We start from the raw sequence: 17,222 nt of genomic DNA on the forward strand, positions 1-17,222 counted from the left end.
TTATCTCAGGCATCGTACATTGATCAAATGTTGATCAGGTACATGATGCAAGATTCCAAGAGGGGTTATTACCCTTCAGACATGGAATCATTTTGTCTAAGGATCAATGTCCTAAGACACCTCAAGAGGTTGAAAAGATGAGATGGATTCCCTATGTTCTGTTGTAGGAAGCTTGATGTATGCAATGTTGTGTACTTGACCCGACATTTGCTATGCAATAGGGATTGTCAGTCGGTATTAGTCCAATCTAGGATTTGATCACTAGATGGCAGTCAAGACGATCCTCAAGTATCTTTGGATAACGAGAGACTACATGCTCGTGTATGAAAATAAGGATCTGATCCTTATAGGATACACGGACTCTGACTTTTGAACCGATCGAGATTCTCACAAATCGACATCGGGGTCAGTGTTTACTCTGAATAGAGTGGCTGTAGTCTGGCGAAGCATCAAGGTAGGATGCATTGCGAACTCCACTATAGAAGGCGAATACGTAGCTGCTTGTGAAGCAACTAAGAAGGCTGTTTGGCTCAGGAAGTTCCTTTTAGATTTGGAAGTTGTTCCAAATATGGATTTTCCTATCACACTTTATTGTGATAACAGCGAGGTTGTGGAAAATTCAAAGGAGCCTCGGAGTCATCGTCGGTATAACCACATCGAATGGAAATATTACCTAATCAGGGAGATTGTGCATTATGATGATGTGATAGTCACGAAGATCACATCGGAGCATAATGTTGTTGATCCCTTTACAAAGGCCCTCACGACTAAAGTATTCGAGGGTCATCTGGAGAGTCTGGGTCTGCAGGACATGCGACATCTTGTCTAGGGCAAGTGGGAGATGATACTGGGGTATGCCCTAGTTTATTGTATATTTTACCTTTTATATTGTATTGTACATCAGTCTCCCGAGTCATTAGGATAAGTGAGAGATTGTTGGGATTGATGTCCTAATTCTCCCGGAGTCTTATTGTTTGTATTGATACACATTGTTTAATGAATAAAATAATTGTTATTTCATTCTGGCATTTACTCATATCCAATAAACAAAACTCCTTGGTTATCTTATGTGAACTTAAGCATGTATATGTGATATACAACGGGATCATGCCTTAAGTGATAACATAAATAGGTCTGTAGTATAAGGATTAAGGTGGGATACCTGATCCTGGTGATACTACAGATACGACCTGTTTTGTAAAGGTTTGCAAGTGTTGTAAACTACTACAGATGGTAGATCCTGACCATTCATGTGGAGATGTGGACGCGCACGCGGGGGTGGGGAAGGGAGTGGGTCCTATACAAAGAGTTTGTATAAGACCTAGACCACGAGATGATTTGACTCTATATATAACGTCGTTGATACTAGAGACTTACATCTCACCTAAATGACCATAGGTGACATGACCTCAATCCTGAGTGTTTTAGGAACTCCTGCCTTTGAGGGCGGTTCTTTGATTAGTATGGGTGAGAGTGGCCAAATTGTCAACTCAACATACCTACCTTTTTGGGGCCTTGTCTGATTTTGGAGCTGGGAACTTAATCCACAAGATGGAATTCACTTCTTTCCCGAAGCAGGGATAAGTAGAGAGATTGCTCCCTTAAGGGCTGATTCCGGGGCTTGAACATAATGGTGACAACTTCTCTTTGGAAGAGAAAACTCAGTCATAATAGGACTATGACTTATGTTCATTAGAGGGATCAGTGGTATTTAAGGAGTTAGATGTAACTATAGGGGCATAACGGTTATTGGCCCAGTTGTACTTACGAGTGATCTGTGAAAGGTTTTCGCACTGCTGATTGGTTAAGATGGACACATAATATATCTGTGGTAAGGAGAGTTCAACTATCGATCTTTAATGGAGTATCTGGCAGTTAACGGATGGTAGATTCTGTGACTAAAGAGTTTAGTCAGTTATTCACGTTCTGTTGGGGCTTCGAGCTACAGGTCCATAAGGTCCCCTTGTAGCTCAATGGATTCAGTTGAGGATCAGTTCTTGGTGTTGATTTGAAATGTTCAAATTGACAAGAGGTAATTCGATTATATATGATATGATGGTTTGATGTATGAGATACATCTAGTGGAGAATTAATGTAAATGAGATTTACATTAAGTACCATGGAATAGAAAAATGACTATGGTTTATATATTTCATGAGATGAAATATTAAAACTATAGGTTATAAATATAGTATGATAAGTTGATTATCATTTATATTTATAATAATATTAATTATTGGATAATTAAATTTTTTTCCTCTAATAATCAATTGAGTGGGAGGTTACTGGTGGTTTCATGGTAATCGTGAGATAAAAGAAAAATTGTTTTTCTAATTTTAGTAATTTTTTTGTCAAAATTAAGTTTGGAAATTTTCTCTCTCGGAAAAACATCTCACGGAAGTTGTCAAGTAAACACGGATTTACTAAGCGACAGCTTAAGTGAGCTAGACGATCATGTAGTATTTTGTAAGCGACAGACACGGAACTAAGCGATGAGCTAAACGATCGCTTAGCTTTTGCTAAACGTTGGGTATCGACCTATACGATAGGTTTCATCCATCTCCCACTTACCCAATCGTGTACACGATTGTTGATTCCTCCTTCGTCTGCCTCATACCAAGTCCACACAGAGCCCACCCTCTGAATTCTCACACCGAGAATATCAAGGTAGCCTTCTTGGTGATGTCACACTCAACTCGACATCGTCGAGGTTCTATAGAGGTCGTTCGTGCTGTTGGGGTGTTCATGACTAAGGCGATCGTTGAGGCGAGTGCGCGGTGTTCGTGCTGTGTAGTGATCGTGTTGTTCGACTAACCGTTTGTAGAGATTTCTCTTCTTGATCATTTGTAGTTTTATGTTGTAATTTCTATATTGATTGCTTAAACGTTTGTTTTGTTTACGACTGTAATTTGTAATGTTCGTACATGATTGTAAATTTGGAATGATCTTTTCTGCTGATCATGGAAATCCTAAAATCAGATTGTAAATTCTTGCAAATCACCCTAAAAACAATAAATAAATAAATAATTAAAAAAAAAAAAAAAAATTTCTAAACGGGTCAAATTCTATCAAATTTTACCCAAAACGTTAAATTTTATCAAAAAGAGGAAAGAAAGAAAGAGATAAGACAAGGACACCAAAACAACCAAACACATGGAAGACAAATTATCTCTTATTGGTGGCGGATCCAAAATATTATATCAGGCGATACGAATATCTCCTAAACAATTCTGTTTGGTAGCAAATAAACCATTTTTTAGTTTAAATCAGAGAGTAATAATAATAATGTCTTGATGAGCCATATTTACGTGTTTTGTCTATCAAATCATTGTTCTCTATTATTGTTGGAAATACCATAAATAGTTAATAATTTTTATATTATTCAAAATATTATTAAAATAACAAACAACTGTAGCTCAACTAGCAAATAAACAGTTTAACAACTAAGAAGTTTGTAGTTCGAATTTCTTAATTCTAATGTACTATATATAATTAAATAATTTTACTGAAAAATGTAATAGGTAAAATTTAAATTATAGAAAATACTTATGAATTCTCAAACTTGGAAGATCCTTTCAAAAAATTGATTGTATTACAAAACTTTAATGATATCTTATAGGATGAAACAAATGGTAGCAATGTTGTTAATGTTCTATAGACCTTCTATACTGTAGAGATGAGTTGTTATAATTTATTTTAACAAAAAAGAATATCTTTTTAGAATAATTTTAAATAGTCCCACTGCCATGTTAAAAACAAATTTCAAATTTCAAATTTTATTAAAGTTGTAAGATCATATATTAATCAGATTGAATAAAGAAACTCTGCCGTCTACACCAACGCCAACACTACCGGTATTTATTAATCGGAAAATGGCCTTTTTCTTTTTTCTTTTTAGTAAACCCTACATTAGTTTATTATTATCACATGCAAAATGCACGTGGTATGCATTAATTAATTTTCTTGAAATAGATATTTTAAATTGTTATTATTGATTAATTAATCTTTAAATGAATAATATTATAAGTTATTAAGAATATAAGAGATATTAAAAAAAAAAAACTAACATAATCTATAAATGCTTTTAAAAAAAAAAAATCTTGCTTTTAATATATGGTAGATTATGACAGGGGAGTCGACAATCAAAGCTTCGGTAACGGCGAAAACCGTGCTTGTTGCAGGGAATGGGTAAATATATATGTATGGGCTTCAGCGAAAATCATGCTTGTGATCAATAAATATATATATATATATATTACAAGTTTAGTCTGAAATTTCACCCTTGTGCCAATATATATATTCAAAATTATGATTGTTTTCTCGTTAAAAATAACAGGTGTCTTCATCTTTAAATATTTGAATTTCTAGCTAAAAGTAAAAACTATTTTTTTAAAAATTTCTTTTATAGTTCAAAACTTGACTTTAATTTTGACAACATTGTTAGAAAGTAGTCAACCAAACAAATAAGTCAATAAGTGGAATCAGTGGTGGATCGAGAACATTATGTCACGCGAGCACAATTATACATAAGATTAGAAATATAGCACATAAAGTATGCATGAATTAAGTAGAACCCAAAATCCATAAATCAATTTTTTTTCTAAAAAAAAACCAAATTGTCTAATAAAAACTTACCCTCTTGCAAAAAAAAAAAAAAAAAAAAAAAAAAAAAAAACTAATGTTTTTAGTTCTTTTTTAGTATGTGTCAAATGAGGGATGCATATATTAGGTGTAACTCCAAATCATTATCATTTATTTAAAGAGAAATTTGGGTGATGTTAAGGTTGTACATTTAATAGAAATTTGTCATGTGACAAATATTTTTTAAAAAATAATAATTTTTTTTAAATTTTTCTTTATGGTGCTAATTTTATATATTATTATTGAATAATCAACTTAATCAAAATACAACAAATTACAAAATAAATCAAAATACAATGAATACAATAAAGGAAACTACATGATAAAAGAAAATTAATAGAAAATGCAAATACTAAATAGGAAAAATTATAAATCATAGCTTTCTTTACACCCTCCCTCAAACTCAAGGTGCTAGGATGACAATCAACTTGAGTTTGTGAATAGATGGACTAAAACTGATGATGGAGACTGAAGAAAACTCTTAAATCGAATCACAACAGATCTAGGTTGGAAACGAAGACCCACGAAGAACTAAAACAGAGAGAACTCCTGGACTATAAACAGAACCCATGAAGATCTAAAGAATGGATAACTTCTGGGTAGGGACAGAGATTCTCATAGATAGATATAAACTAGAAACCACAAACTGCTAATTTGAAAGAGGCCTTGGAAGATCTAATATTAAGCATGTGAACCAAACATAACCAAACTGATCTGACTAAATTGACCAAATTGGCCTGACTGAACCAAACCAGTTTGAATGTGAAGCGAGTTTGAAACTAAAATGTTAAACTAATGCAACAGTGACCTTGGATCGAATTGACTGAGGCGGCGCATCTATAGCAGAATTGGAGCAACTGCATGAACGCAATCTGAGATGAATGATGTGGATCGACAATGTATGAAACAACTTGGATTTGCCTCCGTCCATGACCGATCGACGGAGGCAAAGATCTGACAAAGTCGTGGCGGCTATAGTTGAACAAGACAAAATTCGACCTCCGATACCATGTTAATTTTGTTTTTTATATTGTTACAAAATAAATAGACTCCAAATATACAATAAAGAAAATTTCAAAAAATCAAAATACATGAAAGGAAAATAATAGAAAAGACAAATACTAATAGATAAATACTAATTAGGAAAAATTATAAACCATAATTTTCTTTTACAACCTATAAACAAAGGATGCATGTGATTGTTTCACCTAATCCTTTCTGCTTTATTTACGGAGATTTGAACACCGGATTAATATTTCTTTTACAAAGTAGTATACATAAATTTCATTTAAAAAAATAAAAATATATATGTTTATCGAACAACCATGTTATCAATATTTGAAAATTTTCGGGCTCTGTTTTGTAACCATTTCATTTTTTATTTTTTATTTTTGAAAACTAAGTATATTTACCCCCCATTTCTTAAAATAATTTTCATGTTTATCAAATACAATTATTACATTCTTAACCAAATTTCAAAAACAAAAACAACTTTTTAAAAGTTACCTTTTTTAGTTTTCAAATTTTGACTTGGCTTTTTAAACCATTAGTAAAAAGTAGATAATTAAAGACAAAATTCGGAGGTAGAAACAATGTCTATAGATTTAATTTTTAAAAACAAAAACAAAAAATCAAATAGTTACGAAACAAGGCTTACACTTTACTTCTGATATCTCAAAAAATTGAATTAAATTTTCATTAAAAAATTCTATTAAAACTTTTGGTGATGTAGTGTGGTAAATTTTATTTTCTCAAACATACTCGTATGCATGGATATACACTTAGGCATGGACTTTAATATTAATATTGTTATTTGCAAAACTTATTAGAGAAATATTGTTGTTTTAGGAGTTCGAGGCTAGAAGTCGAGGGTTGAGGATTCGACTAATTAGAGGTCGAATGTTGAGAACTCGACAAACGAATAAAAACTTGGAAACAATACATAAATTAGGGTTGTCAAGGGTTCAACCCTCGACAAGGAAAAGGAAATCTCTCTAGTTTTACATAAGTCAAAACTTCAACCCTCTACAAGGAAGATAAGTAGGTGAAGAAGATTGTAAGAGAGAGCGATGGAGAGCGAGATTGTAGGAGAGAGCAAGATTGAAAACGAGATTGTAGGAGAGAGCGAGATTGAAAGCGAGATTGTAGGATGAGACAATCTCCAACGTCTATGGAATGTATGCGTCTCGCTCTCTCCTACAATCTCGTTCTCTCTCACAATCTCACTCTCTCCTACAATCTCACTCTCAATCTCGCTCTCTCTCACAATCTTGCTCTCTCTGAACATCTCGCTCTCTCTTACAATCTCTCTCTCAATCTCGCTCTCTATATCTCGCTCTCTCTTACAATTCAAAATTCTGTTATTGTTGTTATTTTTTCATTAATGATTACTAGCTTTTTTTCTCATTGGTCGTATATATATATATATATAGAAAGTAAATAAATTTATTGTATATTCAATTTTTTTTTATTATAAAGTTGTACATTATTCTTTTAATTAAGTTGTATATTATTCTTTTTAATTAAGTTATACATTATTCTTTTAATTAAGTTGTACATTATTCTTCTAATTAACTTGTATATTATTCTTCTAATTAAGTTGTACATTATTCTTTTAATTAAGTTGTACAATCTTCTTCTAATTAAGTTGTACATTATTCTTTTAATTAAGTTGCACATTATTCTTCTAATTAAGTTGTACATTATTCTTTTAATTAAGTTGTACATTATTCTTCAAATTAAGTTGTACATTATTCTTTTAATTAAGTTGTACATTATTCTTTTAATTAAGTTATACATTATTATTCTAATTGAGAAACAAATATTTTTTTAATTGAGAAATATATTTTTTTTTTTCAGATCATGGCTTTAAACTCAAGATCTGTTGATCCCAATGTTTTGTACGACCAGTCTATTCATCGATCATCTATTGTATGGCGAGATCGTACTACTAGAGAAATATCTTGCAGGCATCGAGAGGCAGTTCTCCAGTGCACTATCCCGATCCACCCTCGAATACTACTGCTACTGCGCACATCTAGATTCTATGGGGTTGCCAGATTAGGATTTATTCAGTTGGACTGGCATCTGATCACAACCTTGGTCGAGAGATGGAGGCCTGAGACGCATACATTCCTGTCTCTTATACACATCTAGATGTGTATAAGAGACAGTCTGTTGACGGTGAGCCGGTCACCAGAGTGATGTACGATGACTAGTTAGAAGTTTGTCAAGTGTATCTCGGTGCGACCCCACTTGCTGACAAGATTAAAGGATTGAGGTTAAGTTTAATATGGTTAGGAACATAATTTCATGAGCTCACAAATGATGCAGACGAGGAAACCGTCATAAGATATGCGCGAGCATATATACTACAAATGATGGGTGGAAGTCTGTTTTCAGATAAATCAAGTCATTTTGCTCACTTAATGTTCCTACCACTATTAGCTAACCTTCATGATGCGGGACGGTATTCATGGGGTAGAGCATGTTTGGCATGGTTGTCTAGACAACTATGCAAAGCAACAAGACCTGAGGTTCGAGAGATAGTTGGGCCTCTCATACTTTTGCAACTATGGGCTTGGGAGTGATTTCCAACAATGGCTCCACAGCTACATCATGTTAATGACACTCAGTTAGTTGGACGAGCCTACAGTTTTCGGTATGTTGTTTTAATTCAATTTAATTTTTATATCATTGATCTAGTTAATTTAAATTCTAAATTATCAATTTAAAAATGTCACACCCCACACCAGATTACCCTCCTAACCTGGACGGAATAGTGACTGCAGCATTTACCAATCTTTTTGCTGGCACTTACTACCTATTTTACTTGTTAACTAATACTCAAACCCTGAATATATACATATTAACTCAAAACTTAATATATTTACACTACGAGGTTCCGCAACATTGATTATACATGGATATTACTACCTAGTGAGCCCTATCAAGAATACTAGTCACTAGACAAACACATGTGTACTAACTAATACAGGTCTTTGATTACGCTTCCTTCAACCTATTTCTTTGAGTGGCAGAGTAGCAGAGAAAAGTTTTTTGGGAACTGACCGCTACCTGGAAAAGAAAACATTTGAAAACGTGAGTTAGAAGCCCAATGAGTGAGTTAATAAAACGTAAATCTCATACTTAAACTAAAAGCTTGAAAACATAATGCTGAAACTTAAAGCATACCAAACAGACGTGTACTTAAACCTTTTAAACCAATGTATCTGAAACCTGAATCTTAGTTGAGAATGAACATTAACTGCTCTAATTCCCAACATCAAGCCATGGCCAAATGAGACCTCTACTTCAACCTGTTCACATTAAACTATGGCTAGAAGAAATTGCTACGCCGATCTCTTTAAATATACTGATGGCATTTCAAGCAACATCCCTAAGACATAAACGTTGATAACAACTTTTATACATCAATAATCATCATTACATCCCGGTTGAGAACAAGCATACACCGCTCTAGCTCCCACCGTCTATTACTGGCCAAAAGACCTATATCTTGACCTCTCATTCAAACCTGCCTACATACACATGGAGTTTGTTACGTACTGTCAACACCTTAGGTACATATATTAAGATACCTTCCCTAGCAGTATCCCTACTCATTATGTTTAAAAATACCAATGCATGTACTTTGACAACTTTAGGTATTTAAAACATAGTACGTCAAGCTTCATTCAACTTTAGCTTTAACCCTAACGCGTCTTCATATTTTATGAAATAAGTTGGATTAAAACATATTAAACTAGCTTGTAAAACCACTAACATGCGTTAGACATGAAAAACATACTTGGAAAACTCATACATTAGTAAACATCAAGCATTGATAAACATTCACAAGCATTAGAAATTTCAAACTATCCTTCTAGCCTAGAAGAATATATGACTGTCTTTATCCTTAGTTGAGAGTGAACTAATAGTTCTAACCCTCAACGTCAATCTTAGTTGGGGAGAACTCTTTTGCTCAATTCCTCGGTGTCGTATTACCTACGTGCACGTGGTTATAACTGAGTACTATCGTAGTACCTGACTAGGATATCTTCTCATTGTCCTTCAGTATCCTCAGGTACTTCTGCTCAGATACCTTTTCAAACGTACTTCAGTATCGAGCTACTAAGATACCTACTCATATGTTCTTCGGTATCAATTTGGCTGGATACCTTCTCAAAAGTCCTTCAGTATCAAATTGGCCAGGTACCTTCTCAAGTGTCCTTATGTACCAAATTGGTTAGATACCTTCTCATATGTCTTTTGGTATCAATTTGGTCGGATACCTTCTCAAAAGTCCTTCAGTATCAAATTGGCCAGGTACCTTCTCAAGTGTTCTTCGATACGTCGTTTTAAGTAAAACTAGTCATAAATATTTAATTGAAAGGATACCTTCTCATTGTCCTTTAGTATCCGTCACGTAACCAGTCACAACATTCAGTTGAACACTAAAGATTAGTGCTCAGATCATCATACTAATTCATCCTGGCATAAGCAGACAGTTGCTTAGGAAGATTAAGCAGGCAGCTCAAGAATGAGAGTGAGCAAGCGCGAGCGGGAGTGAGAATGAGAGCGAGAGCAAGAGTGAGAGCGAGAGCGGGCAAGAGGAAGCGAGAGCGAGCGAGAGGTGAATCTCGCTAAGATGGAAATCTCGCTGGTTTGCACTGAATCTCGCTGGTTTGCACTGGATCTCACTGAAAAGTGCCAAATCTCGCTGGGAATTGTAAATCTCGCTCATAAGGATGATCTCGCTCATGTGGGTGATCTCTCTCATGATGATTTTCTCGCTAGTAATACTGATTTTGTTGATAAAAGTTCTATTAGTAAATGAACTATTTTGAGGTATTTTGCTAAGAATTCTAAGTAGTTTAACCGGGAAATATGTCCTTTCAGGCCAAGAAGATCTAGGAGAAGCATGTAACCCGTTAAGAGACCAACAAGCTGTGAGTGACTATGTGATGAATTAATGTTTTTAATGATTTAGAAATTATGATTTCTTTAAAACAACAATATTTTCCTAAATAGTTTCTAAAAGGACAATATCCTTTTAATTTTCCCCTTAGGCATGCATGCTATTGAGAAAGGAAATAATTTTGGTAACGAGCAAGATCAAAATTTATACCTCTAAACTATAGGTGTTTATTATTTAAAATCTTGAATTACTAATCGTGTCGATTGAAATCTTAGATTTTTATAAGTATAACAATTTACTTTCTCTTCTAGATTTGATTTTGTTTGACAAATTTCGTATGAAACTTATAATTTATATCAATTTAACTCATAAATTTTGACAAGTGAATCAATTTTAGATCTTTTTCTTTATGATTAAATTTGAAAATCAACCATCATAAAATGTCATATGTATAGACTTCTTCAAATGTCAATTTTACAAAATAGACTATTGAGTTGATTCATGAAGAATACTATGTGCGAATTTTAATTGATTCACTTATAAAAATTTAAAGATTTAATTAATACAATTAGAAGTCTTACACGATATTTTTTTTTTCAAACAAAATGTATGAATTGGGTAAATTGATACACTAAAAAAATTGGTTTAAATTCATACCATTTTTAGTATGAATTTTAATTTATACCAGCTTCAAAATTTAGGGGTATAGATTTGATGTTTTCTCTAAAATTTATTATACATTAACTTTTTTGAGGATAACTTTTTGGCAATTTTATTTTAGTAAAAGATTATAATTAAGAGTTTAATATATATATAGTGCCCAAGTATTTTTCATATTATATTATACTTATATCTCATACATCCTCCAACATCTCCCTCCATAATTTTACAGACATTTTGCACCTGCAACATCAACCACCTCCAGGAAACTTTCCATGGCCGACGACAAGAAGCTCCATATAGTAATGTTCCCATGGCTAGCTTTCGGCCATATGATTCCTTATCTTGAGCTCTCCAAACTCATTGCTCAGAAGGGTCACCGTGTCTCCTTCGTTTCTACTCCCAAAAACATCGATCGTCTTCCCACCAAACTCCCTCCCCATGTATCTCCTTTACTCACCTTTGTCAAAATTCCTCTCCCTCAAGTTGACAATCTGCCCGCAAATGCAGAGGCCACATCCGATCTCCCTTACGACAAAGTTCAGTTTCTCAAAAAGGCCTTCGACGACCTTAAACAACCCCTCTCTGACTTTCTTCGAACTTCCGATGCAGACTGGATCTTGTTCGACTTTGTTCCCTATTGGATCGGTCAAGAGATTGGACCCAATCTCCGGATTAAGACGGCTTTTTTCAGTATCTTCATTCTCCAATCTATGGTATTTGTCGGACCTATGTCAGGGGACCATCGGATGAAAATTGAGGATTTCACGGTTCCTCCTGACTGGATCCCCTTCCCCACTACCGTAGCATTTCGTCACTTTGAAATTAAGAAGGTTTTCGACTTTGTCGACGGTAATACCACCGGGGTTTCAGATTTAGATCGCTTAAAAATGAGTGCTCACTACAGCGATTTAGTGGTTGTGAGAGCCTGCCCTGAGTTCGGACAGGATTGGATTCAATTGCTTGGAGATGTATACGGTAAAAATATCTTCCCAATTGGTCAGCTTCCGACGTCAGAGTATAATTTCGAAGACGAAAATTCAGCATGGCAGTCGATTAAAGAATGGCTTGACAAACAACCCAAAGCATCAGTGGTCTATGTGGCATTCGGGAGCGAGGCCAAGCCTAGTCAGGACGAACTAACAGAGATTGCTTTAGGGTTGGAAAAATCAGAGTTGTCGTTCTTTTGGGTTTTGAGGACACGGCTAGGACTGTCCGACCCGGATCCAATTGAGTTACCCAAGGGCTTCGAGGAACGAACCAAAGGGCGGGGTGTTGTGTGCACCACTTGGGCGCCGCAATTGAAAATATTGAGACATGACTCAGTGGGTGGGTTTTTGACACACTCTGGTTGGAGCTCTGTTGTGGAAGCTATTCAGAGTGAAAAAGCTTTGATATTACTGTCTTTTCTGGCAGACCAAGGAATCATTTCGAGAGTGTTGGAAGAGAAGAAGATGGGTTATTGTGTTCCAAGAAACCAATTTGATGGTTCGTTTACAAGGGTCTCGGTGGCAGAATCATTGAAGCTAGTAGTGGTGGAGGAAGAAGGTAAGATTTACAGAGAGAGAATAAGAGAAATGAAGGATTTGTTTGTGAACAAAGGAAGAGACGAGAAGTTAATGGATCGGTTTCTGAGCTACCTAAAGACGCATAGAAATGCCAAGTGAGGATATCTTTAATGTTGATAGAATATTGGAGTGTATCAAGAGAGCTCACTCAAAGCTCAATTTCTGATGTATTATATGTTGTTTGATTAATAAGTTTGGTATTTTCTGTTAATCAGTTGCATAAATTGTTTATCTCTTTTACCGTGAGTCACCTATTTAAGGTCATTGTGTTGATCATTTTATCAACAGTAACAAAAGTCATTTTATGATCAATTTCTTGTTGTTTAGAATTCTATTATGGTACCAGAGTTTGAAGTCTAATGACTGAATTTTTTTTTTTTCGGAGATGGATACTCCCACCAAAGATTAGTATTCGGCTGAGACAACTTCATCTACAACTCCATTCAAGGTAATCAATCCAGGAAGTAAAATTACTACTCTGAAGCTTGATGAAAGTAATTTTGTATCTTGAAAACTTCAAATTACCACAATCCTAAGAAGATATGAACTTGAAAGATTCATTGATCAAGAACGCACTACTTCGTTGAAGTTTCTTCCAACTGAATCGTCATCTTCTTCAACAAGAATACTAAATCCAGAGTACGATATCTGGATAAGGCAAGATAGTCTTATTGTTTCTTGACTTCTTGGAGTTGTGTCAAAGGAAATTCTTTTTGAAATATTAGATTGTTCAATGTCTCAAGAAGTTTGGAATGTTTAAATAATGTTAGACAAGTTCTTACCTCTTGTAACATTTCCTATTCAAATAAAGATGCCTTTTCTGTTTGTCATGATTGTGCTATGGCTAAAAGTCATAATCTTCATTTTACCAACTCTTAAACTACTTACTAAAAACCTTTATAATTAGTTGTAATTGATGTTTGGGGGCCATCATATCAATTTTGTTGATGCCTTCTCAAGATTTATGTTACGAAAACAACAATTAAAGAACACAAAAAAAAGCGTAGAGATAGAGAAGACCAACACACAGATATACGTGGTTCACTAACAGTGTGTTAGTTACGTCCACGGGTAGAAGGAGAACAATATTATTTGAGAGAATGTTTTCAGAAAACTACATCAAAATGGCGCCTCTAGGGTTAGAGAATTTATATATAGCACACTACTCTAAATCCTAGGGTCGTAATCGTAAATAACTGCAAATAAATAAATATGTTGAATACAAAATCTAAATAGGTTTCGGGGGCAACCCACCAGGGCACGCCGCCCCTGGATCCCGGCTCACTGACCTTTCAGCGAGACCCCCGTACTTGGTTGTTCGAAGCGCCAACAAACAAATTCAAGTCATTTCAACAAATCTCCACATTGACTTGAATTCTCTCCCAGATAATAGATGTACAAATGCAACATAAATCAATATCATCAGACATATTCAGACTTCTCCCTCATGCCTCAAAGTGTCCCACAAAGGGGACCACTAATAATTCAAAACATTCAGCAAGTCCAAATAACGTTGGAACTTGCCTTGTGGAACCAGTTTGGTGAAGATATCAGTAGGGTTATCAGCAGTACCAATTTTCATCATTTTAACCCTCTACTCACCTCTTAAGAAGTGATATCTTACATCTATGTGCTTAGTTCTCTCATGATGAACTTGATCCTTGGCTAGGCATATTGCACTCAAACTATCACAATATACAATAGCTTGGTCATGATGCAAACCAAGATCACCAACTAACCCCCTAGCCATATTCCCTCTTTAGCAGCTTCTGTCAAGGCCATGTACTCTGCTTCAGTAGTAGACAAAGTAACTATAGGCTGTAAGGTTTCCTTCCAACTCACAATAGAACCACCCAGAGTGAACACATAGCCAGTCATAGACTTCCTACTATCAACATCTCCAGCATAGTCAAAATCAGAATAACCGGTCATTAACCACTCTATGCCATTCCCATAAACAAGATCAACATCAGATGTACATCTAAGGTAACGAAAAATCCTTTTAACGGCTTGTCAATGCTTCTTCCCAGGTTGACCCATGTACCTGCTAACAACACAAACAGCATGGGCAAGATCGGGCCTAGTACAGACCATAACATACATCAAACTTCCCACAGCACTAGCATAAGGAACTAGAGATATGTACTCCTTCTCAGCTTCAGATTGTGGTGAAAGCACAAATGAAAAATGAGCATTTACAGCACTAGGAGTATCTATAGGCTTAGCTTATGACATATCAAACCTGGATAATATTTTTTGAATATATCCTTTCTGCGACAAGAAGAGCTGATTCTTATCTCTGTCCTTATAAATCTCCATACCCAGAATTTTCTGAGCAGCACCCAAATCCTTCATATCAAACTCAGCACTGAGAAGATTCTTCAATTTCAGAATATCAGACTTGGACTTTGTAGCTATGAGCATATCATCTACATATAAAAGTAGATAAATCATCGAACCATTATTAGCTTTATTGTGGTATACACAACAATCATACGGACTTCTATTATAGCCAAGTCCAATCATATAGCTGTCAAATAGTTTGTACCACTGCCTTGGAGACTGCTTTAACCCATACAAAGACGCATACAAAGATTTCTGGTTGCACATCAGTTTTTGTAGTAATATGTTGATCTTCTCCACCTTAATGTTGTCATTCATTCACAGATGAAGTGAATTACATCTCCACCTACTTATCAACACTACTACTTTCTCCCATATCAGTCATCACAAAAGGCTTTACAGTTGAGTTAAGCATGGAATTTTCATCAAATATCACAGTTCTACTAAGTATAACTCTATTCTCAGAAGGTGACCAGACTCTATAACCCTTAACTCCATCCCCAAAACCCACAAATATACCCTTTTTAGCTCTCGGTTCTAAGTTATCCTCATTAACATGATAGTAGACAGTACAACCAAAAACTTTTAATAAAGAATAATCTGCAGGCTTACCAGACCACACCTCATAAAGTGTTTTACAATCAATAGCTGTGTGAAGTCCACGATTGATCAAATAACATGATGTATTTACTGTTTTTGCCCAAAACCTTCTAGCCAACCCTGCATTAAAGAGCATGCATCTTGCTCTCTCCAACAACGTCTGATTCATACGTTCTGCAACCCCATTTTTTTGTGGAGTATTTCTAACAGTGTGATGGCGAATAATCCCCTCAGCTTTACAGAACTCATTAAATTCGAATCCACAGAATTCTAAACCATTATCAATTCATAGCCTTTTGATCTTCTTCCCAGTTTGATTTTCAATCAATATCTTCCACTGCTTGAAATTTTTGAAGGCTTCACTTTTATGTTTCATCATAAAAACCCAAGTCATTCTTGAGTAATCATCAATTATAGACAAAAAAATACCTACTGCCTTCAATAGATTCAACTTTGGAAGGTCCCCAACAATCTGAATGAATAATCAAGTATCCTTTTTGTATGATGAACATCTCTTGGAAACTTGTTGCGATGAAGCTTCCTAAATACTCAATGTTCACAAAATTCAAAATCCTGCACCTTGTGCCCACAAAGAAGATCTCTTTTTGACAGAATTTGCATCCCTTTTTCACTCATATGACCAAGTCTCATATGCCATAACTTAGTCATATCATCCTTGTGAACGACCGATGATGCAACAACAACATAACCTGTTATCGTGGAACCTAATAGAAAATACAGTGTTCCACGTTTTATGCCTTTCAGAACTACCTCAGAACCCTTATGTATACATTGCTCTACCTTTACCTTCAAAACTGTAACCCTTGCTATCGAGTACACTAAAGGATATCAAACTCTTCTTCATTAGTGGAATATGCTTAAACTTTTTTAAAGTGTAGTAGGCACCATTATGTGTTAGTATCTTGACTGAGTCGATTCCAACTATCTTGCACACAGCACCATTAGTCATGCTAACATTCCCTCCATCTATTTGCTGATAGGTTGAGAACCACTCTCTATTTAGACACATATGATAAGATGTCCCAGAATCAAGAACCCACACATCATCAGAATGTGAATGTTCATTCACAACTAAAGCTAGATCTTCTTCAGAATCGATCTCGACTTCTTCATAATCAATCTCAACTTGTGCAACAGAGGCGGATGCTTCCCTTTTGTCACTCTTTTCCTTTTTTTTCCTGATTCCTTTTTATCTTAGGACATTTGGTTTTTCAATGCCCCTTTTCTTTACAGTAGTTACAAATATCATCTGACCTAGAACCCTTTGACTTCAAAGACCTTTTATTCTGGTTCGACTTCTGCTTACCAGAATTCCTATGTCCCTTATTCCTTATAACAGCTAACCCAGATGCCTGATTTTCTGTAACTGAACTTCCTGTGTTCTGACGGTCCTCTCTCATAAGCAACGTGGACTTTGTATCTTCTAATGTCAGAGTTTCTTTCCCTCTTATATACGAGTCAACGAAAGT

General features: G+C 35.1%; 1 protein-coding gene across 1 annotated transcript; it reads left to right on the forward strand.

Moving 5' to 3' along the window:
• Positions 1-11,419: 11,419 nt before the first annotated feature.
• Positions 11,420-13,385, forward strand: LOC120074145 (UDP-glycosyltransferase 91A1-like). Its single transcript, XM_039027161.1, has one exon. It carries the CDS (start codon positions 11,497-11,499, stop codon positions 12,886-12,888), a length of 1,392 nt encoding a protein of 463 aa, XP_038883089.1. The 5' UTR covers positions 11,420-11,496; the 3' UTR covers positions 12,889-13,385.
• The last annotated feature ends 3,837 nt before the right edge of the window (positions 13,386-17,222 follow it).

The sequence above is a fragment of the Benincasa hispida genome, chromosome 3 (assembly GCF_009727055.1).
Source record: "Benincasa hispida cultivar B227 chromosome 3, ASM972705v1, whole genome shotgun sequence".
In the NCBI taxonomy this organism is placed as follows: domain Eukaryota; kingdom Viridiplantae; phylum Streptophyta; class Magnoliopsida; order Cucurbitales; family Cucurbitaceae; genus Benincasa; species Benincasa hispida.

Excerpts from the sequence above, each read along its gene's own strand:
- LOC120074145 (XM_039027161.1), top strand. The coding sequence starts at position 11,497 with ATGGCCGACGACAAGAAGCTCCATATAGTAATGTTCCCATGGCTAGCT.